The 22,097-nt window shown below is 36.6% G+C and overlaps 2 protein-coding genes and 1 non-coding gene across 10 annotated transcripts; 2 read left to right on the top strand and 1 right to left on the bottom strand.

The window, feature by feature from the left end:
• Positions 1-2,864: 2,864 nt before the first annotated feature.
• On the bottom strand, positions 2,865-6,187 carry LOC18424232 (uncharacterized). The gene is made up of 2 exons (XM_006828822.4): positions 4,247-6,187; positions 2,865-3,636 (listed from the first exon to the last, which is right to left on the bottom strand). Exons 1-2 carry the CDS (start codon positions 5,752-5,754, stop codon positions 3,321-3,323), a joined length of 1,824 nt encoding a protein of 607 aa, XP_006828885.1. The 5' UTR covers positions 5,755-6,187; the 3' UTR covers positions 2,865-3,320.
• LOC148780360 (U6 spliceosomal RNA) lies at positions 6,045-6,147 on the top strand. The gene has a single exon (XR_016041811.1). It is a non-coding gene; the product is annotated as a U6 spliceosomal RNA (small nuclear RNA).
• A 6,903-nt stretch (positions 6,188-13,090) lies between the features above and the next one.
• On the top strand, positions 13,091-20,823 carry AMY2 (alpha-amylase-like 2). Of its 8 annotated transcripts, none has more exons than XM_088845731.1 (15): positions 13,091-13,470; positions 13,587-13,781; positions 13,911-14,029; positions 14,191-14,282; positions 14,437-14,473; positions 14,858-14,898; positions 16,698-16,824; positions 16,908-17,134; positions 18,241-18,386; positions 18,472-18,581; positions 18,970-19,058; positions 19,372-19,494; positions 19,594-19,629; positions 20,018-20,116; positions 20,364-20,823. In XM_088845731.1, the coding sequence occupies exons 4-15, from the start codon at positions 14,265-14,267 to the stop codon at positions 20,553-20,555; spliced, it is 1,245 nt and encodes a 414-aa protein (XP_088701857.1). In that variant the 5' UTR covers positions 13,091-13,470; positions 13,587-13,781; positions 13,911-14,029; positions 14,191-14,264; the 3' UTR covers positions 20,556-20,823. The 8 variants fall into 8 exon arrangements, with proteins under 8 accessions (XP_088701857.1, XP_088701858.1, XP_088701856.1 ...); XM_088845732.1 differs by having other exon boundaries at positions 13,911-14,058; positions 18,252-18,386; XM_088845730.1 differs by having other exon boundaries at positions 13,911-14,058.
• Positions 20,824-22,097: the final 1,274 nt, after the last annotated feature.

The following is a 22,097-nucleotide window of genomic DNA, read 5'->3' as shown; positions in this document are numbered from 1 at the left end:
CAAAAAAAAAACCCAAAGTCTCGTAATAGCTCTTCATTCAGCACATACCTATAGAAGCACGGCTAATAGTTCCGAATATGGTTAAAAACAATGGTAGAAAAGAAAACAACACCATACCATCTGCATGGCCAATAATTGTAGGCCCCCATGAACCAACATAGTCGATGCATTCATTTCCATCACTAACTACCAACTGATTCACAGGCACTGGCGAATTTACATCACCCAGCACCAAATGCAAGAGTCACATACTTCTTTGAGTCAAAAACTCGACAAAAGAACAACTCCCTTGCCATTATAAGTTGAAGATTGTGATGTGCTCAATTGAAAAAACAAAAAAAAGTACTGGCTGAATGAATTAGTTCATTTGTACACACTTGATCATGATTGTACAATAAACTCTAGGAACAACATCGAACTTAACCAAAACATCGATGCAATGCTAAAAGCCCACAGAGTAATTCTTGCTAAAATATTAAAACACTGACGTTGAAGAGAAAAAAATTTGACAATTTTATTCAAAACACTTCTATAAGTTAACAACCTGACAAAAGAATAACTCCCTTGCCGCTTTATGGTGAAGATTGTGATGTGCTCAATTGAAAAAAAAAAAAAACAGAACTGACTGAATGAATTTGTTCATTCTACACAACAAAGCTCAATTATTTTAGTTTGTTTTGATCATGCTTGCACAATAAACTCTAGGAATAACATCAAACTTAAACCAAACATAGGTGCTACACTGAAAGCCCACACAGTACGTCTAGCCAAAACATTAAAACACACTGTCGTTGGAAAAAAAAAAAAAAAAAGAGTTTGACAATTTTATACAAAATTCTACCAGAGTGGGTAGCATTGTAACGATAACCAAAATTTCAACATAGCTAATAATACAACAGGAGACAGATTATGAGCAAAATCACACTGTTCATGGACCAAATTTATCAACTATCAAATGAGAATAAAGGGTCTGCTTCTACTCTTCCATTATATCAAAATGAAGCAACTATCAAACAAATGAACTCTGATGTAGAATACCACTACGGTATATTGTATAAAACGAATGCTTAAATTCCAAATTCTCAAACTTGCGGCCTCTTTTCTGCAAGATTACACATTGACTTCACTTTTGGCAAAATCTTTCTGAAATTCAGATGCAGGACTCAAGACTAAACCAAAATGGCATAGGATGGAGATCAAAGGACCCTAGTAGACACTAGGGACCCAATGTCTGCTAACACTCCATCTAGATTACCATTCAAGTTGGCAAAAATTCACCAAATTTCCCAATAGTGGAGAGGGCTTTTAGAAAAAATTGAAAAAGAAAACATAAACATAGAGATAAGATGAATTTTAACAAGCATCTCTGAAATTGAAATCAAAATATAGACTAAAATTTGACAATTTTAGCACCTCTATTTTGATTTATTTTAGAGTGGAATAGCAGAGCAGCATTTGTGTGGCTGACCACCAATGGTTGGGGTGAGGCTCAAATGATGGTGATGATGATATTTTGATTTATTTCATCAGGCTTGCTCCAACAGTAGACAAAATTCACAAATTTCAAGCTTTTCTCCCATTTTATGGTTTGCCCAAAATATGGTCCAAAGTTAAGGAAAATCATTATTTTCCCCCTTAACAAAATTACGCCAACAATCTATGCATTAGGTCAATACAGAAATCCAAGAGCCTAAAATCAGGGAACACAGATTAATAACCAAACGGAAGCCCCAAATTCATCGAATCTGCATTTCTCAAACTGAAAATCCACATACATATAATTCAAACAATGAAGAACAGTAGAAATTACAGGTACAAACATGAATGAATCTTCTGTTGCCAATCAATAACTAAAGGAAAATTTATCAAAATATACCTAACCTTTCAACAGTCTAACAATTTATCCTTTTTCAAATATTCCAACTAATGGTCATGTGTATTTTTATGAATATTTCGAAGCTAAATCAAAAAATACGGATAACATGTTATATAGTTGATCTCTTAGGTGTATTTTGATAAATTCCCATAACCAAACTCTAAAGCTCCCAGAACAACCAAAAGTTCATCAAATTTATCACTTTTCACGACCAAAACAGAGCATGGATTTTCGCAGCAGACAATAAAGAATCAAAGCACAAATGATGCCAAAACCTTCCATACCAGATTCCAGAATAAACCCTGACCCTAACTCTTACTTTTGCAGGTTGAAACCCTATTTCGATGGAGTGAACAAAATAATCATACCTTGATGATTCAAAGCTCTACTGCGACATCCTCCTCTTTTCATCATGATCTGAATCGAATGCTTCTTAAGAAGGAGACCACCAAGATGTGGTTTCTCTGATTTTGTTATGCACTGCACCTAACAGTCCAATAAAATCATAGAGAAGAGGGGAAGGGAGAAAAAGGGGACAAAGAGGAACGGAAGGAAGAAAAGTTTTTGTTTTTTGTGGGTTTTTTGTTTTGTTGGGGAAGGGGAGGGTTTGTTGGGATGATGAGAGAGAGAGCTAGAGTGATTTGGGCTGGGAAAGAGAGAACTTTGGGTCAGCTTTTCAGATGAAGATAGAGAGTCTCTGTTTATGGTTTTAGATGGAGAGAGAACTTCGGGGTAGGGAAGGAAAGAGATGGAGAAGGCAAGGGTGCTTAAACTTGAAGGCCTGAACTGAGAGCTTCGGTCTTAAAACACGAGGGCCCAATAAAATTGCATGAAGTTATACGTGATAAATTAAAAAACGGGTTTTGCAGGAGATAATGTTATATTGAAAAGAACCAATAATTCTATCTCATATAAATATTGCCAAACAACTAAGAAGCCGTTATAATCAATAACTTTAAAGAACCGATAATTCTATCTCATATAAATATTGCCAAACAACTAAGGAGCCTTTATAATCAATAACTTTATAGGAACAGTGAATTATTAGTTATAATAATTACATTCAATAAGGCCATAACTTTATGCTTCTTACAATTTACATTAACATATATCGCATGTGATCAAGAATAGTATGCTTTCCAATGCCAGTATACTGCCACCCGTTCTCAAAGTGGGTAAAGTATGTGGTTCTTGAAAGTACGTGCTCCACAAGAAGGGGGAAAAGCATTAGAATAACCCTAACTGCTGTATTGGTGAAACCTACTAAATAACAGAACTAGACAAGCAAACATGAAAAGAAACAAAAAACATAACAAAATAAGATACAAAAGGAAAGGCGGAAAAACAGAGGAAAAATCAACTGTGGATTTCCATACACGAACAACACAGCCATTGAATAAAATCATAGACGTCATCTGTGGAGACCAATTTTAACAAAACCAACTTAGCCAACTGCTTCACCTTTTAAAACTGCAATGCTTTCAGAGCCTCCACCTCCGTCTATCCCTGCCATTTGAAAATCGGGATAGTTCCTCTGGTTCAGAGAGTGCAACCAAAGGGCAACAAGACCTTCTTTATGTTCAGTAGATGCGATGTGGGAATATATGTGTTTCATTTTGAACTCTTCAGCTTGCACTGCATAATCCTTAAGAGACAATTCCTCATGTGAATCGCTCCATTTCTGGTTATATGAAGTATAGAGACACTCATCCAAAAACAGCCCAAGCTCGGGAGCAGTTGGAACATTGATTCTCAAATCCCTGGAAAGTTTCACATATTGCAGTTTTCACCAATCAGTAGAGAAAGCATCACTTGGTTAACAAATTCTCAGACCAGACACAAGGGCCAAAGGTGGTCATCAATGAGTTGTTTTGCAATCAATTTTTTATTTTTTCTGGCCAGCATTATTATTTAGGGGAATAGATTGATACAGATAAATAGACATTAGAGGTATGGATTTAATACAATAAAGAACAGTAAACAAAAAAGAACAGAAGACGCCAATACAAACAACCAAAAACAAGTAAATTCTGATTTTTTTCACGCACATACCAGAAATTGCATTATTTCAAAGAAGCAAAAAGAGCAAATTCATGGAAGAAATTGGACTCAAAGAAGCCAAAAAATAGATGAGCATTTTAATTCAAAAATCCAACCTGAATGGCATTGGGAGGAATGGATTGGCTCAATGCATCCATTGATAGATTATCAAAAAAAACCATGAAAAGGAATTTCAGATTAGTAAATAGATTAATCTGAGGGTACCACAAAACAGATTAGATTTGAAGCATGCATAAAAAAGGTAATTCATGCAAAGTACATTCACTTAAACAAAAAAAAGAATTGATTCAATGCAACCAGAATACTCACTTCCTTAGAGCAGTGGCTATCATGGAGTCAGGAGCACATCCTCGCATAATGGCCACAGCAAGCCCAACCATTTTGCGAATTTGGTGGAGCATGAAGCTCTGACCCAAAACCACACACTTGATGAAATCAATACCATCCACTGTAACAACTTCATTTGCTTCAAATGATAAAATGTATCGAAAAGCAGATGGACATTCTGCCTTGGTTCGAGTTGTCAAATTATGGAAATTGTGAGTCCCCACATATTGCTTGAGAATTTTGTTAAATCTCTCCTTTACCTCCTCACTGTAAATGAAACCAGTGTTGTCTGTGGTCACTCCATTTGATAGATCCCCATCTCTGGGTTGATCGCCTGTGATGTGGATTTCAGTTTCAGTTTCATTTTTCAATGAAGAGTCTACAGACACCCTGTGCTGCAGGTTCTTACCATTTCCTTCCCTACTGTCTGAAAGAGAAACACCATTTCTATTTTCATAGAGCTCACCTTGAACACCATTGTCAGTTCCCAATGCAGTGAAACCAGCATCATTCTCAGAAACCCTAGTTTCCACCTCAGAACCCTTAATTTCAAGGCCCGAAGCACCTACAACTTCATCTTCAGAAACCTTAGTTTCAATAGTACGTCTATTAACCCTAGTTTCATTAGATCCTCCATCACCTTCAGAAACCTTAATTTCACAGGCACCTCTTTCTTCTTCAGAAACCCTAATTTCACCTGCGCCTCCATCATCATCATCAGTAAACCTAATCTGAGCACCACTTCCATTTTCCTCAGAAACCGTGTGCTGGTCACCACCACCTTCATTATTTTCCCTAATTTGAGCAGCATCCCCATTACTCTCTGAAACCTTAACCTTATCACCAGAAACCGTAACCCTACCATCGCCATGGCCCATGACACCAGGCACCTTGCGTCCACGCTCTGAACACTCAGTACACTTCACAAGCTCATTATCTGAACCCAAGCTCGCGGCCACTGCCTCTCTATCAGGGTGCGCACTAGGATCAAGAGCAAAAACAGGCAACAAATACACATACCTTCTTCGATCACAGAACTTCTTTGCATTAAACGAAGAAGTGACTCTCTTAAACCCTAAAGCCACAATTTGTTCAGGAAGATGAGCATTAAGGCGCGAGATCATACCAGGTGGATCAATGAAAAAACGTCCTGAAACCACTTGGCCGATGGCACTCACTCCTTTGTCAGTTCGAGCCGATCTCATCCAATCTACTCGACGCGGGTCACCGAAGTCAGATTCGGCAATTGCGCCCGCTCTAAAGAGGGCGAGCTCGAGGTCACCTTCAATGGTCTTGGCGCCAGGGTTTCTCTGCATGCCTTGATAGCCAACACCACAGTAAGCAAGGAAAATGGCGATTTTGCGTTTTTTGAAGCGTTTCTTGGGAGCTGATGCGTTCTCGTCATCTGTGGTGGAAGGGGTCATTTTGAGGCGTTTAGGGCTTGGAGGTTTAGGGGCATCGAGTTGCAGCGGCTCTAGAGTAAAGGCCATCGCCGATGGGAAGAGGAGTGATGGTTTTCAGTGATAGGGTTTAAACTTGCATTCAAAATTGTTTAGGGACCTTGAATCTCATCCGAGGACAAACAGGCTTGTAAATGGGCTCGTTTTGGGCCGCCTCGATCGTTCTACAGTGTTAGTAGGCCCACGCTAGGCTTGGGACCATACCAAATTCACAATAACGAAGCCTTAGCCTGGCCCGGACAGGAAAAATTCGGCCAAACCAACCCTCAAAAAATACGGAAAATGTAATATATGCATGAGAAGGTTTTGGGACAAGCCTTGTATCTTCGGAGACCTCCGTTAAAATCGGAACGATACAGAAAAGATGAACATGGCCTGTGCCCAAGGATGACACGCACAAGTCGAAAAATGGTCCAATTTTAGGAAAAGAACCTGAACTTAATTGATTACTACTCGATAATTTGATTTTATGTCTTAGGCTCAATTTCTACTAAAAGTAGGGGCTCTCGCCGCACTAAATCAGCCACCAAAAAAAAACTTTTGGGTCAAGCCCCATTCCCGAGAGGTGGTCAACCTGTTGAGGATTTTTACTGGCCACGACCATAACACCCAGTCTAGATTCCCCTAAATTTTCAGCTTTCTCATCTTGCGATGGAGTGTTGTCCGGTTAATTGAAATCATGTTTATGCATGAATCTGTGTTGACTACGGCTCCTTTGCTTTTGAAGATGGCACGATCCCAAGGAGAAAGTGCGAAATTTTATCAAGTATCTTTTTTATTGTTATTCGTTGAACAACAATCATAAAAAGAATAATTCTATTGTCCAGGTAGGCCAAATTGTTGTTACACCAGTTCCACTCCAAGCTCAAAAGATAAATGATCATCCCAAGGGCACTGGTAAGACCAATAACTTCAACTTCAGTAATAACGCAAATACGGGATACATGAGGCTCTTTCTAGAAGTTAACCTTCCACCACTGTAGGACCCTCTCTTTGCGATATTAACTAAGATCTCAGTAATAATGCAACATGGGATATAGGAAGCCCTTTCTAGAAGTTAACCTTCCACCATTGCAACACCCTCTCTCTACAATGTTAACTAAGATCTTGTAAGCGGGATTAATTGTTCTTCCAAACCCTGTTCAACCAAAGTATGAGCTTAAAGATAAATCCAGATGGTGTTGATACCATAGAAATCACACCCACAACACTCAAAATTGTTAGAGCTTAAAGCACATCATCTGGGAACTCCTAGATAAGGGTGCTATCAACTACACTCATACCGATGCACAGGTGGAGGCCTCCATTCAGAAGATGGGAATATTTGTCAATCCACTTCTGAATAATAGTAAGAAAGTTGAAATTGAATCCCCCAAAGAGACCAGATCAGTTGTCATTACAATAAAGCATTGGGAAATTCTATCAAAATAGACCTAACATTTGAACTATTTTGATAAATTTCAAAGCCACTTTGATGAGTCATTTAACGGGCCATTTGAACTTTGATTGAAAGAATGCTAGGCAATTTGGAATTAGATCCAAAGTATAGACAAGATGTTAAATAGTTCAAATCATGGGTGTAGCTTTTCCATACAAATATTTTGGGGCCTACCCGGCCTAGCTAGAGCCCATGGGCATAACATGGGGTTCAACACTAGTGCGGCCCAAATGTCAGCAACACGGCCAAGGCCCGTTAACTATTCTAAAAGATAAAATTTTGAAATTACATTATTTTTGGAAAAAAAAATTATATAAGGGTGAAGCTCTAAACAATCAAATTAAGGTGCACCTCCAAAATTCACTAGAAGAGGTTGTTTTGATGCCCAAAAATCCTTAAATCGATCATCTCATCCTCACGATGCATGGACATGAGAAAAATGGATTTCAAATATTGGAAATAGGGCATCTGAGAATGAATTTTCTGAGATTTTCAAATGTTCATGGATCTGCTCGATCTATGCATGGACATGAGAAAAAATAGATTTTAAATATTGGAAATAGGTATCTTAGAATGAATTTTCTAGATCATCAATTTTCAAGATTTTCAAGTGTTCATAGATATGCTCGATCTATACTATTTTTCAAGCTTTAAATTTTATAATTATAAATAAAAATAAATTTTCAAGTCATCGCGAAGATTTCCAATACTAAAATAACATCTTTTCATACTATTTGAAGATGCGCCTTACTAAAAAGGCATGCACTATCGATCCCGTGCAACTTTCCTAAAGGCGAATTGATCCTTTAATTTTCCAAGCCTGTATCAAAGCATATGAACATCATACTAGCTTTTGTAAAGTGATAAGGAAGCATATGATGAAGGTGATTGCAAATTGATTTTAGGACGCGGTTAGCATGCTGCCAAGTCTGCAATAAATATATTTTAAAATATAATTTGATCTTAATTTTTAGAGAAAATTCAATCTTTAAAATGGAGATCATGAATATGAAAAATAAAATAAAATTGAAAACTAAACATAATAATTATATCAATAAAGCATTTGGGCCGTTAATTACAATTGTTTTTAGATGGACCACCTAATTGCATCCATCTTTAAGATGGATGTTTTATCCCTCGGGACCGTATATTGTAGAAATGCGGTCCGGCCCGCATGAAACAATTGTTCTTGGTTTTATGATGTTACCAGCTCTTTCACTGTAGCCAATAGCGAATATTACATGCCAATGAACCCAACTGTAGAAAATGGAGGGCCTAGAGTCAAAATCACCACCATCTATAAAGCCAGTGAGCCCTACTTAGATAGGAGGTGTCGGAAATGGAGTGCCTAGAGTCAAAATTCCCACCATCTATAAAACCAATGAGTCGTACTTAGGAAGTGACTGAGGAGGGGCAATTTGTAGATGAGTACAAGATGTGGATTAGGAAAAGGGTTGGGTCGTCGTGGTAGCATCCTCATACCTAGTTACGATGTTGTGGTTCTCAATCCTATTGACACCAAACACATAGACACCTTCAAAAAAACTAACTCGTTAATTAATATGAAAAACGAGTAGGGGCATGTCTTCTCCACTGAACTATACAAAAAAAAATAAAAAAAGAGATGTGTAATTTAACCTACGATCATATCTGATGGCTAAAACGATATGTAAGTAACTTTCCTTAATTTATTGGTGTATTACCCGTTAAAGATGGTGCTCCTTAATCGTTTAGATGTTACAGTGGTTGTGAATGATGAGGAACTATTGCACAAATTATTGGATGATCGAGTGAATATACGTGTTCAAAATACAATTTTGACACTTAATGAAAGAATAAGACCCCCTCACTTGCATGTCATTAAATGAAATTACATTCATTACGTAGAATTGAACATTACACAATAGAAGCAACAAAAACATAAAATGTGAAATATATTGTACCTTGCCTCAAATTATCCTTGAAGACTTTGGACACCCCAAATTAGATCTCCTCCACCGATGGCACACATAATCTTAGTTTAAAAACACATCTCACAATTAAGAAAACCTAAGCAAAACCTTTAGAGAGCATCCCATGGGATTTCCTTGACCAAGGCTTAACTCATGAGCATGAAGCAAGAACCTAGGGCTAGAGCTTGTGTGGCTTGGGCGTGCCACCCCTTAGGGTTAACTCTTCCCTAAACTCTAATTTGGATGAAAGAAAAAGAGAGAGAAAGATGGAGAGAAATAAGAAATAAAATCCCTATAGCTAGTATTTATATACAAGAGGTTACGGTTGCTAGGGTTAGAGTTTTGTCATCATCATGAGGTTTAATCTTGACATTTGATTTTGGAGACCTATGGGGTGATGAGATTTCAAACATTCATTCTTTAAATCAGCCATCGTAATTAGATGAATGCAGTCGAACCTTATCTATCAGTTTCCATAACTCCGTTCCCATTAAATATTTTGTGTAGAGAAAACAATCAATTTATCAAAATTAATTTATACACATTCCTATTTTGAAATCAATCACAATTAATTTCTTACACCATCCTATTGTAAAATCAATCACAATTAAGTTCTTACACATTTCTATTTTGAAATCGATCAAAATCTTTACACAAAAAAGTTTCTTAAAATATCATAATTGTCATCTTTCAACTTTAGGAAAGTATGGAGGAGGTGGGGGCCATGTGAGCCTCACATCCCACAATATAGTGGGCCCAATAAACTCAATGGGCCCCCAATACCTTAAACATAATTTCCCGATAATAAAATAATTTTTATAAAACCTCAAAATATTTTATTTATTTTTTATGAAAATAAATCCAAGAAATTAAGTTTTCTCTATTTAAAATCATATTTCAATAAAATAAAATACTTAGAGAGGTTTAAAATTTTATTTTAATATATTAAAACATATCTAAAAAAGTTCGATGGAAATTGGATCTATAGAATTAAGATTATGACAAATACGCTGAAGACTTCATCCTCTATAGAGACTGCATCTCACTGCAGTTTCTCAAACTGACCCAACCAATCCTATGACCCACAGCCTATTATAAGGGTTCATAATTAGACCATCAAAGTCAGTCAATAAGTAGAGAAGATACGATCATATACCATGGATTACAGGTCCTTCCCTGAGGACAAGTTTATGACTCATTTCAACATTATGCTTCATGGGTCCTTCCAACACAATCCAGTGTTGCTGGGAGCCATCTCTTCTACACATATACACGTCATACACCCTTATCCAAATAGTTGCTTTTCATACGACTATCTAGTGTACATGCTTGATGGTAATAATGAGAAGTTAAAATTTGTCCTCTCAAGTTATCCATCACACATAGGGTCAAATCCATGTCTCTTTGTCAACTGTCCTAGACATATCTCTGACCTCATCTAGGGACAACCCCACATCGCAACCCTTATCAATTGTGCTTACATGATGCCCAAGACTACGGGTTTTGAACTTCACATTAAGTTATAGCCAATCAAAATTCATGCGAGTCTAAAGCATTGTTAATGCCCTACAGTCCAAGTTAAATATACTCAATAATGTATTATATATTTTTGGATCATGCTCTCATAAAGCTTTTAAATGGCTACGAACCTCACAACTTCTAGGTAAGAAGAGTACAAGTTGAAGCCAAGGGGAGAAGTAGAAGGAGATGATGATGGCGATGATAAGACCACTAAAGGGGGATGTAGGTGGATACGATGATGATGACAATGATAAAGCCACTAATACTAACGTTTATGGTGTGAAACCACAACGTAAGCTAGTCAGGGGACATCATTTTCAAACCACTACATACATACTCAGGGTGACAATAAATGGGGTGGCGGTGCTTGCGATAACTTTGAGCCCCTCCGTTATTGATATTGGTATGTTTAACTTGACTGGCAAATCTGTAATCTTTAAACTAGAATATGAACGATCCTATGAAACTCATTGTACTCCATTCTGGACCATTGAATGCATGTTCCGCAACAAAAAAACTCTAAAGGTGCGTTTCACACCAAAGAATTTGGAGTTAGAGGGAGTCTCGCAAAAAACATAGAGAAGACTGCCCTTCCATCATTTTTTATGGAAGGGTGGTATTCCAAAAAGAGATATTTTTTGACATAAAAAAAGTACTGTATGGAAGGCCGCACTTCCATGTGGTGGTTTCGACATTGTGAAATCGAACATGGAAGTGGGATGTTCAACTCCCACTTCTAAAAACTTCTGGAAATCAAAATAAGTTCGATGTATAGATAAAATTTCCAAAAAATTTATCAATACATGTCACATTTTAATAAGTTGTGAAATCGTAAATCTATTTCGTTCTTGCTAGTAGTTGTCAATTTTTTAAAATTTTAATGCTATTTTTACGGGACCTGCAAAGCTGCTGGACTTGGCCCATGGCTCGCCTAGCACCGTTGATACAAGAATGGCTCGTATGAGATGCCCTGTCCCCATCCCACTGCTTTTGCACCCAATTCCATTTAAGGAGGCACCCAACTTTTCCACGTGAGCAGTATGTTATGCTCCTATAGGAACAGACTGTATGTATACTCCTTCACTCAAAAACTTGTTTAGAAAGATATTTTTAATTTAAAACCACATAAGCATTACAAGATGATTATTTCAAAAGAAAAAAATTTCAATTTGGAGTTTTGTGGCATTTAGATCTAATCCATTAAAAATTGGACAGCCTCTTTTCAATCTTAAGACAATAGTTCTTTTTTAATATATAAAAAGTTTATTTTGGAGATTCTTTTTAATAATATTAGATATTACATTTCCAAAATTTGAGATTCAAAGTATATCCTAGCATTTGTTTTGTCCAAAGAAGTAAATAAATAGCATACTCCCTGGGGAAAGGAAATCTTTTAGATTTCCACATGATTCGAATTTCGAAAAAACGAACCTTTTGAAGATCGAAGGGGAGAGAGAGACACGCGCTTGCCGCCGCTTTTGAAGAGCGAGGGGGCATGGCACTCACCAAATTGCACAGGAATAAAAAAAAGCAATGGAAAAAGATTCTGTGCTCCCATTTCCCTTATTCACTCCCTCGGATAAACCCCAACTGTTATGTATTTTCATTTTTAGTAATGTTATCATTTTTTATTTGCTTCATCCAAAGATGCCGAAGTCTTTAGATTTTCAGCCTCAATAGAAGCGAAGGGAAGCTCCGGTGCATCTACTTAGGCCTGCTTCCGTCTAATTTGTCTCAGCTGAAACACATGATTGTCTTTTCTTTTCTTTTTTTGGATTTTTTTAAATTTTTTTATTATTTCAATATACTTTAATGCATAAATATATGCTTTATTTATATAAAATTCTTAAGTCTTCTTTGGCCGAAGTATAGAATTGTTTCATTTATTTCAACCAAATCGAACAAGGCTACAACGTGAATCTGAAAACACTTTTTTTTGGGCCGTCAAGTTCTTACTTGATCTGCCTCTGAAAAAATTCAAATGCACGTGAAAAATATTCTGAGATTAAGTTGTGATGGTTATATATGAGTATTTCAAACTTGGTTTTTCCCTTAAAATAGTTATTCGTAGTTCCCAGGTGGACTCAAGATTATAAATCGAATTTTTTCTTAAAATGGTTATGCGTAGTTCCCAGGTGGACTCAAGATTATAAATCAAAGTTTTTCTTAAAATAGTTACGCGTATGTTCCCAGGTGGACTCAGGATTATAAATCTAAAAAATTGTCCTAATCCTGGACAATTTTGCCAGGCAATTTTGACCGAGAGAGTAAGGACACAAAATGTTCTTGCAGGACCATAGACTCCACCAAGGGAACCAATATAATAAAAAGGAAAACGTTTATATAGAGCCCAATCAAATTGGAGCCTACCTCAAAACTTCCACTGGAAGAGGTTGTTTTGGTGCTCAAATATCTTCGAATTGATCATCTCGACATCAAAATACATGAACATAAGAAAAAAATGGATTTAAAAATTAAAAATAGTGTATTTTGTAACATATTTTAGACGGCCAATTTTTAAGTTTTTCATGCCGATCTACACTATTTTTTCAGCATTAAATTTTATAAATAAAGATAAAAATATATTTTAATGCTATCACAAAAGCGTCCAAAACTACATTTCTTGGCTCTAATTTGATTGTTTAGAGCCTAGGCTCTATACAAACCACATCATAATAAAAATGCTCCCGCACAAACAGGGACAGCCGCTTGAGAGATAGTGTTTTCCTTAATTCATGAGGTCTTTGAGAGTGAAGGTTCAGGCTTTGGGGTTGGAAATTTCAAAATTGGAATGGTATCCCACGCGTTTTTTCAGCTCCCTCAAACCCATAAAAGGTTGGTTTCTTTTCTGTTCTCCATTTGATTATTCAAATTCAACGCTTATTCTTCTTCCAGAAATCTTACACATACTCCACGGGTGTGGACTGATTTGGATTCCCATTTACAAAAAGCGAATATAGAAAGGGTGATGGAGAAAAGCTCTAGTCAATTTGAAGGGATGGTGAATTGGAATACTTCTTCTCAGCGGTGGGTGCCCTCGAATCTTTCAGCTTTTCGACCTCAATTTATAGGCCTCGCGCTCCAAGTCAATCATTTCAGGGATCCAAATCTTTCATTTCCCCTTCTCCTGTGTTGAGATCTCTAAGGCACGCCCACTGTTTCTCTGATTTTTCTTCCTCTCTTTTTCTTTTTCAGTTCTTCATCTGTTTCATTTGTGGAGCATTCTTTTTCAATTCTTAATCTGTTTCATTTTACTGCTAATACATGTTTGACAGAGCATTCTGGATGAACATTTGAGTATTAATCCCCAGATCAATTTGGGCGGCAGCGACTAATATTGCCTGTTGAAATGATGCTTGTTCCCTGCTGTCCTATTTGAAGTTTTGATCATCCTGTAGAAGATATTGATCCGTTATCCTTCATGTGCAGTCATAATCTTACATTAATGCATATCAGACTTGGATGATATAATTTGGATTCATGTTTTCGTAATTCGGACTTATATCAAATTACTGGAATGGAAAGTCTTACATAATATGTCGATCATGGATTCAGGAATATTTTTTTTCCTATCACCATTGTGAAGTCTGAACTTGAAGGAGAATCGTTTGTCTGAACCACCCTAGGATATGGGTTATTTGAATCCTGTAAGACTTGGCCTTATCCTCCATGCTTCTAATCTGCTTTCAATCTTTTCTTGTATGGATTTGAAGGGGCATTAAGGTTTTCTCTGTATGCTTTGGCTCAAAAATTTAGGTCTTGATTATTGACTTGCTTCCTTCCTTTCTTATTTGAATGCAGATGCCTGATCAAGAAAATCACATGGGAAAATCAGAAAGTAAGCTTCTTCTATGATTATGTTATATCTACTACCTCAAGCATATAATTGATCGATAAACAATTTAAAACTTCCATTTTCTTTTGGTTCCTGGATTAAAATCTAAATGCTCAAAATTTTCTATTGAAAAATATAAAAATTTGAGTATAAGATGATATACAGTGGCAACTAAACTTTTGGCTTGGCTGCCATGCTAGAGGGTAATTATAGTTTGTTAACATGTTAATTTGATACTCACACATACATCCGCATCTTGATTTTTATGGTCTTCATTTTATTTTTTGGAGATGTAAAACAAATTTGATGTATGATTTTAGACATTTGAATGTTTTATCCTGAATTAATGTTCTGATATGGATTAATAATCTCAACTGGCTTTTTTAGGCGAGAGAGTGATACGTGAAGGAAGAGAAGTTCTTTTACAGGTAATATTATAAGTTATGCATCCATCATAGTGATCATGACTGTTGAGGACTGAAGCGTTTAAGTTCTAGTACAAAGTTTATTTATGTATATTCTATCACCAAGTTTATAGTGTAAGATTTATTCTGTATTATTGGCTTTGGCCATGATTGGGAACTTTGTTTAATGTTTACACATATAAGTGTCTTTGTTTAATGTTTACACATATAAGTATCTTCATGTTGTGTTTTTTATTTGGTTTTGTTTCTTTTCTTTCTGAACTTTTTTGTTCTTCTATCCGCATTGATAGATTACTGACCTTCTGGACGGTGAGTTTGTATATGTATCTTATTTGTTGAAATTAATATGTCTTTTTCTGCTATAGTTTTGTCCTTTTTTCCTACAGTTTGCTGCTTCCAGTTTTCTGTTAAATTTTATTTAAAAACAATTTAATATATGTGGACAAGGAAATGCAAACCTTTGTCATGTAGAGAAAAGTTTGCTTGAGATTCATTTTTCATGGTTTATTGTCCAGATTTGGTGCAGTTTAGGGCCACTTTAAGATATTCATCTCTGAACTTTCTAGAGAGTTTGGAATACCTTTTGATTTTAATTTTATTTGCACTTTTTCATTTCTTCCAAGGACAATACATTATATTCATCTTTGAACTTTCCTAGACAGCTTGGAATAATACCTTTTGATCTTAAGTTTTTTCGCCCTTTCTCATTTCTTTACAGAACTTTCCTAGACAGCTTGGAATACCTTTTGATCTTAAGTTTTTTCGCCCTGTCTCATTTCTTTCCAAAAAGACAATGTACCTTGTATGGAAAACACTACACAATGCCTATAGGCGAAAATGAACAGTGATTTCGTCCATCCCATCACCGTTCAAAGTTCATCGCACGGTCAGGATTGTCTGGTAGTGTTTCATTTTTCATTTTTTTTTTACAAATCGGAATGACCTGAAATTTGGAGTGTGTATTTATAAAAAATAAGGGAATCTTCGAAAAATATAAAAAAAATATTTTATTCGAAAAACTTGATCAAAATACTCCCAAAAAGTTTCGGGGGTATTTTGGTCAATAATGTTTTTACGGATAATTTTTTTATATTTTTATTAGATGCGCCTCAATAAGATGTACATACCCTCCAAATTTCAGGTCATTCTGATCTGTAGAAAAATAATGAAAAATAAAACACTACCGGACAATCGTGACCGTACGATGAAATTTAGACGGTGATGAAGGTAGGCGAAATCGCCATTCATTTTCGCATATAGGCATGGGAAGACTTTTCTACCTTGTATTATTTGAAGTATTTTTTATGGAACCCAAAACCTTGAATAAATAATTTTTAATTTATTTTTATAAATAAATAATTCACACAACATTATAAAAGTGCAGTTCTCTTTTAACCCTTTCCTGCTTTTGGACAAAAAACAGTTCGTGAAGTTGAAATTAGGTTTGGTTTACCTTCTTTCTCTCCTTTTATATTTCCCATATCCAAACTATTTTAATCCCTAAATGTTGATTTGTTGATTATTGTTGTACCTGTCAGTAATTTTTGTGTTGCATTTGAAAGGCAAGATGAATGTGGTTTGTTTGTATGGTAAAAAATAGATAAGTATGCTTGTATATGTGTCGAGCATATTTTAGTGCATGATATGGTATGGTTTCAGTGTGCTGTTGGCTAGAGTTGACCATTATATAAAGGCTGTTCATATGAGTCCGAGTTTCCAAATTGATGATTGTTTGTGATTAAGCTTGCATTCGAAAAGTTTGCCTTTTTCTTTTATTGATCATTGAGAATTCTGGCTTACAGGGTTTTAATTGGGAATCCCACAAATATGACTGGTGGCAAAATTTGGAAAATAAAGTTCCTGATATTGGGAACTCTGGGTTTACATCAGTGTGGTTGCCTCCTGCAACCCATTCATTCTCACGAGAAGGTCAGCGTTGTATCATGTTTGTCATCTTTTTACCTTTAATGTTACCTTCCGTGATCATATATTTAGCTCATCTCTCCTTTCAGGTTACCTTCCTCAAAACCTTTACTCTCTTGACTCAACATATGGTTCAGAGCATCAACTGAAAGCATTACTCTATAAAATGCAGCAACACAAGGTTAGAGCAATGGCTGACATTGTTATAAATCATCGTATTGGGACGACTAAGGGACATGGGGGCATGTATAATCGTTATGATGGCATTCCTTTGCCATGGGATGAAAGATCTGTCACATCTTGTTCTGGTGGTCTGGTAAGTTATTTTGTACTGTTAAGTATATTATTTGTTCTTAAAGAACCTTTCATGTCGGATTCATCAATAACGTGACAGTTTACCTCTGGTTGAGAAATGTATATTTTTGTCATGTGTTTGAAATTATTGGACTTCTATGTATCCAGCAAATTTCTGCTGCAGTCACAGTTTTGATGAAAGATTTGGGGCACTTGCAGTGCTCTGATTTAGAGGTTCTGTACTATCCTAGAGACATGTACTTTCTCGGTTCAAGCATAAACATTATTTGGTAATTCAAGAATGTCTCAAAACCTACTACACAGTAACTGATACCCTACTTGAGCTTAATGTGAAATGTCATGGACGGTTCATGAGTACATAATACTGGCTGTACTTATGGTCATTAAAATAGATGTCACACATGAAATACTTGTAATCTTCCAATTTATGGTTAACTCATTATGTTCCTAATGTGTGGCAACTCATCAGATTGTATAAAATGTTCCAGTTTCCATACAGTGATCTATGCTCATCCATATCATCACAAAATCCTTGTGTATGCTCATACAAATAGACCAAGTCATATGATCCATGGTCTATGCATGTTATCCCTGTTCTAGGCCCTTCGCCAGTATTGTCCAATTGAAAATAATAGATACCAAATATATATGTCGTGCACAGTGGCATTACATTATTACAAACTGCTGTTTCAACATACATATAAAGATTGACAGTCATATGTAGAATCATATTGTTAGGTTTTAATGCCACTTGAACTGATTTTCATCTTCAATCAAAGGCTTGCAGGGCCTTTGATTTTTCTTAGAGAGTATTATCATCATCATAATCTGAGCCTTATCCCAAATATTTGTGGTCAGCTACACAAACCTGTTCTGCCATTCAGCTTTATCAAGGGCCGTACGCTCAGTCAGACATTGTCTTACAGAGTAATATGATTGATACATCTGCGTGTTTGGAAGACTTGTTTCTTGCTCTAATAATTTGGGAATATGGAATTAGAAAAGTTCAGAAAATTTTTACTTACAATGCATCTGTATAATGAGATCTGTGTCTTGTATTCTTTTCTAGTTTCTACCGAGCTTGCAATTTTTCATGATAAATTTTAGGGGAATCGCAGCACAGGCGACAACTTCAATGGAGTTCCAAATGTAGATCATACCCAACCGTTTGTCCAAAAGGACATTATTGAATGGTTGAGGTGGCTTCGCAAAAGGGTTGGCTTTCAGGATTTCCGTTTTGATTTTGCTAAAGGGTATGAATGTATTGCTGTTAATTGTTGCTAATTGTCATATCTCGTGGAGTTGCTTCATTTCCTAACTATATTGCACAACTATCAGCTATGCAGCAAAGTATGTGAAAGAATATGTTGAGAAGGCACAGCCTCTTTTCTCTGTTGGAGAATATTGGGATTCCTGCAATTACTGCCCTCAGTTGGATTACAATCAAGGTATAGTTGCTATTTAGTGGTGTGGTCCCCTCTCAGTTTACCTCTTGATAGGTTAATGTTGTGAATCACCTTTTAAACTATCCTCTCCCTTTGCCACTTTCCCTTTTTCGCTATTTGTCTATTTTGCTGTACTTGAATGTTGTGTTTCATTTTTATTTTATCAAATACCCATAAAATAACTGGTGGTTACCTTGATATTTTCTGCATCTTTCTATAGCTTACTTATTTATTGCTGGCCTGAGAGGGATCCAGAACATCTATTGGGTCCAGTTGGATAGGAATACTACTCCACGAGACACTTACCCTATTTGTTTGTCCTGGTTTTAATGTGTGTTCTGTTGGACTGTGGGAAGTAGAAACAGTCTGATATTGCCTTTACTTGGTACAGACAGCCACAGACAGCGAATCATCAATTGGATAGACAACACAGGGGGATGTTGTGCAGCATTTGATTTCACGACAAAGGGTATCCTTCAGGTATTACTGTTTCAGATAATGGGGAGAGTACACTAAAGGTCAAGGACTTTGGTGTGTGGTACTCCAAGTTAGATCGCCCTAACTTTTCCATCAAAGGGTTGGACATCAATTCTACTTGGTTGGAAGTCCCTTTGGACCCCACTGTAATTAATCTCCAACCATCGATCATTTATTTTGAAAGGATGGTAGATGTAGACTTGGAGTTCCATATTCCACAGTCATTTGGACTACACTTCTCTTTCATGAAGAAGCAGCCACAAAGGAGCTTGCTTATTAATGAGATATGCTGCACTATCATCTTTGTCATGAAAAGGAAGCAGTGAAGGGAGAACTTTGGCGGCTACGTGATGCCCAAGGGAAGCCACCTGGAGTAGTTGGATGGTGGCCATCAAGGGCTGTCACATTTATAGAAAACCATGATACAGGATCGACTCAGGTAAATTATGGGGGGCTTCCATTTCTTTTTTCTTAACTGTGATGCCAAAGTTGGACACATAATCCTATCATATAACTCTTGGCCATTTCAATGTTTCAGGGACACTGGCCTTTCCCTTCTCATCACATTATGGAGGTAAGTTATACTTCCTTTGATTAGCACATGGTCTTCATATATATGGAAGTTATGTTGTTTAATAACTGCATTAACAGAGAGCATTTCTTCTCTGTTAAGTTTATGAAAAATTATATTATAACCCAAAGGATGATGGATGAAGATATTCCATCATTTGATGAAATGATGGACGGTCAAGAGAGATGGACCCAGCATTGGGGTGTTTCGTTAAGTCCCACTCTCTATCCCTGTCCATCATTTAATTGAAAGTAATGACCCCAACGGACCAATGATTTTCTATAGCCCATTGGTTGTATTATTCTTTCTTGAATTCATGCTCCCCATACTGGATATTTCCCCTTTTTGTCCCATCTCTGAGGGTTTGTCTAACAAATAATCCAACATACAGGGGTACGCCTATATATTGACTCATCCTGGAATACCGACAGTATTTTATGACCATTTCTATGACTGGGGTGACTCCATCCACCACGAAATTGTAAAACTGGTAAGCCAAAAGTGCCGAAAATTCACTTAGCATTTTCAACATGGGATATCTTAATTCTTGAATGTTTTGAGCTTGGGCTATAGCTCTGCCTTCAAGCATTTTGAGGTTATCTTCATAGTGTAGCTACCTAGGATGTGGATCTTGGACTTACGTCTTAAGTCTCAAGTATCTTGAGCTTTGGGTCATGCTGACTACTCTAGTATTTTGAGCTTGGGATCATTTCTTAGCTTTGGCCTGTTTCTTGCAGATGGATATAAGGAAACAACAAGGCATTTATAGTCGCTCGCCTATACGAATTTTGGAAGCCCATCATAACCTTTATTGTGCAATGATAGGAGACAAGGTTTGCATGAAAATTGGGGATGGATTGTGGTGCCCAAGTGGAAGGGAGTGGAAACTAGCAACCTCTGGCCATAGATATGCTGTATGGCATAAGTAGAGTACTAAAGAGTCCTAGATATGAACTTAGGTATCCTATGGGGAAGAAAATAAATGGCACAAAAATAAAGTAAAATAAAATAAAATGCCGTTTGGGCTAAGTAGACTTGCCTATTTTGAGGTTGCCATTCTATTCTAAATGTTTAATGCAATATTTCTAATAACAGAAATGTGCCCCATTAGTTTTGTTACCAGTAGCTGAAGCATGGTTTTTTTGTTAGTTTCTGGATGTTGCTTATATCCAAGTGGGTTATATTTGTGTTGGAAAATTGATACTGTTATTAAGGATCAAACTGAGGATAAGCCCCGCTGCCCCTTGTGGAGTTCCTGAGGTGGGTGCCACTATTGATTTTTAGTGGTTTGAAAGGGATGAGATACTAATAACCATTACAGGTTTAAAATCAGGAGATTGGCTGATTGATGCGAGGAACTTATCGTATTGGCAAAAAGGATAAAAAACTAATTATTTGATGAATATCTGGAAAGTAAGGCGATGTTTTATCCATGAAGAAAACCATGAATGTGACTGAAATTTGCAGAAGAAATTATTTTAAGTTCAAAAGGCTCTTTGAACATCCTGGTTTGCTCTACCTGTAGAGCAGGGGGATAGTAACAAACTACTTGGTGGCCCAAGCCAAGTATTATAGTATATGCTCTATGTATGACTTTGTTACATAATGCTCATCACCACTCTTTGTCTTCGATGTCGGACGGTGGAGATGAAGCATTCCCCTGATCAAAGTGTGCCATTGTCTGTTAAGTTCGAGGCACGGTCCGTCTGTGAGGAAAGACCATGGGGATGATCAGTAACTCCTTATAAACCATGAATAGTACAATTAATGCATGCAAAGCCTGTTCCTTTTCTAATGCATTTCTCTCTCTCTTGGCGCGCATGCCTGTAAATGGCGTGGGAGTAATTAACCATGATACTCTCTGAGAGTAATTAACCATGGTTTGTGAGCTCTGTTGATTTCAAAAAACACAAGTGTTTACGACAATGAACTTCACAACACAACGAGCGTCACCATACCCAAAAAAAGAAGTTTGTTAACACAATCAGTTCTTGGTTGAAATTGTTGGAAATCGGTTGAATTTGTTGGAAATTGGTTGGGGTGAAAATGAGGTAGAAAATATAGATGAAATAGGCAAATATCCTTCATGTTTTCGGACATGCATAGCACTTTCTCAATATCCTATTTTGCCCCTTTTGATATTGTAATAGGTGTGCATAAGGACAATTCTCAAGCTCGTGGAGCACTTTTTCAAATTGATGTTTGCCCCTTTTTGATATTGTAATAGGTGTGTATTAAGGATAATTTGTCCTCAAGATACAGGAAAATAGATGGGTTTTTTTTTATGTTTCAAAGCTTTATGTACCTGAATTTGAAGCTCATTGTAGAACATCGAAGTTATGTATTCTTAGAGAGAAAGAGATAGAGAGAGATGGATGAGTGCTCTATTAAGTTCTTTGGAAATTCGCAGAGAGATATTGTATTCTATATGTAATTCATATGAAAAAATGTTCCCCTTTATAGAGTTCCAA

This window comes from Amborella trichopoda, chromosome 9 (assembly GCF_054954075.1).
Source record: "Amborella trichopoda isolate Santa Cruz 75 chromosome 9, AtrichopodaSantaCruz75HAP2 v2.0, whole genome shotgun sequence".
Classification (NCBI taxonomy): Eukaryota; Viridiplantae; Streptophyta; class Magnoliopsida; order Amborellales; family Amborellaceae; genus Amborella; species Amborella trichopoda.
The sequence above is the reverse complement of the archived record's forward strand: the minus strand, read 5'-3'. Positions and strand labels throughout refer to the sequence as shown.

Coding starts and splice junctions, on each gene's coding strand:
- LOC18424232 (XM_006828822.4), bottom strand. CDS start 5,754: ATGGCCTTTACTCTAGAGCCGCTGCAACTCGATGCCCCTAAACCTCCA. Junction 3,637..4,246: donor ATAGCCACTGCTCTAAGGAA/GTGAGTATTCTG, acceptor GAAACTTTCCAG/GGATTTGAGAATCAATGTTC.
- AMY2 (XM_088845728.1), top strand. Junction 14,899..16,697: donor GAAGAGAAGTTCTTTTACAG/GTAATATTATAA, acceptor TCTGGCTTACAG/GGTTTTAATTGGGAATCCCA. Junction 19,059..19,371: donor CGACAAAGGGTATCCTTCAG/GTATTACTGTTT, acceptor TGTCATGAAAAG/GAAGCAGTGAAGGGAGAACT.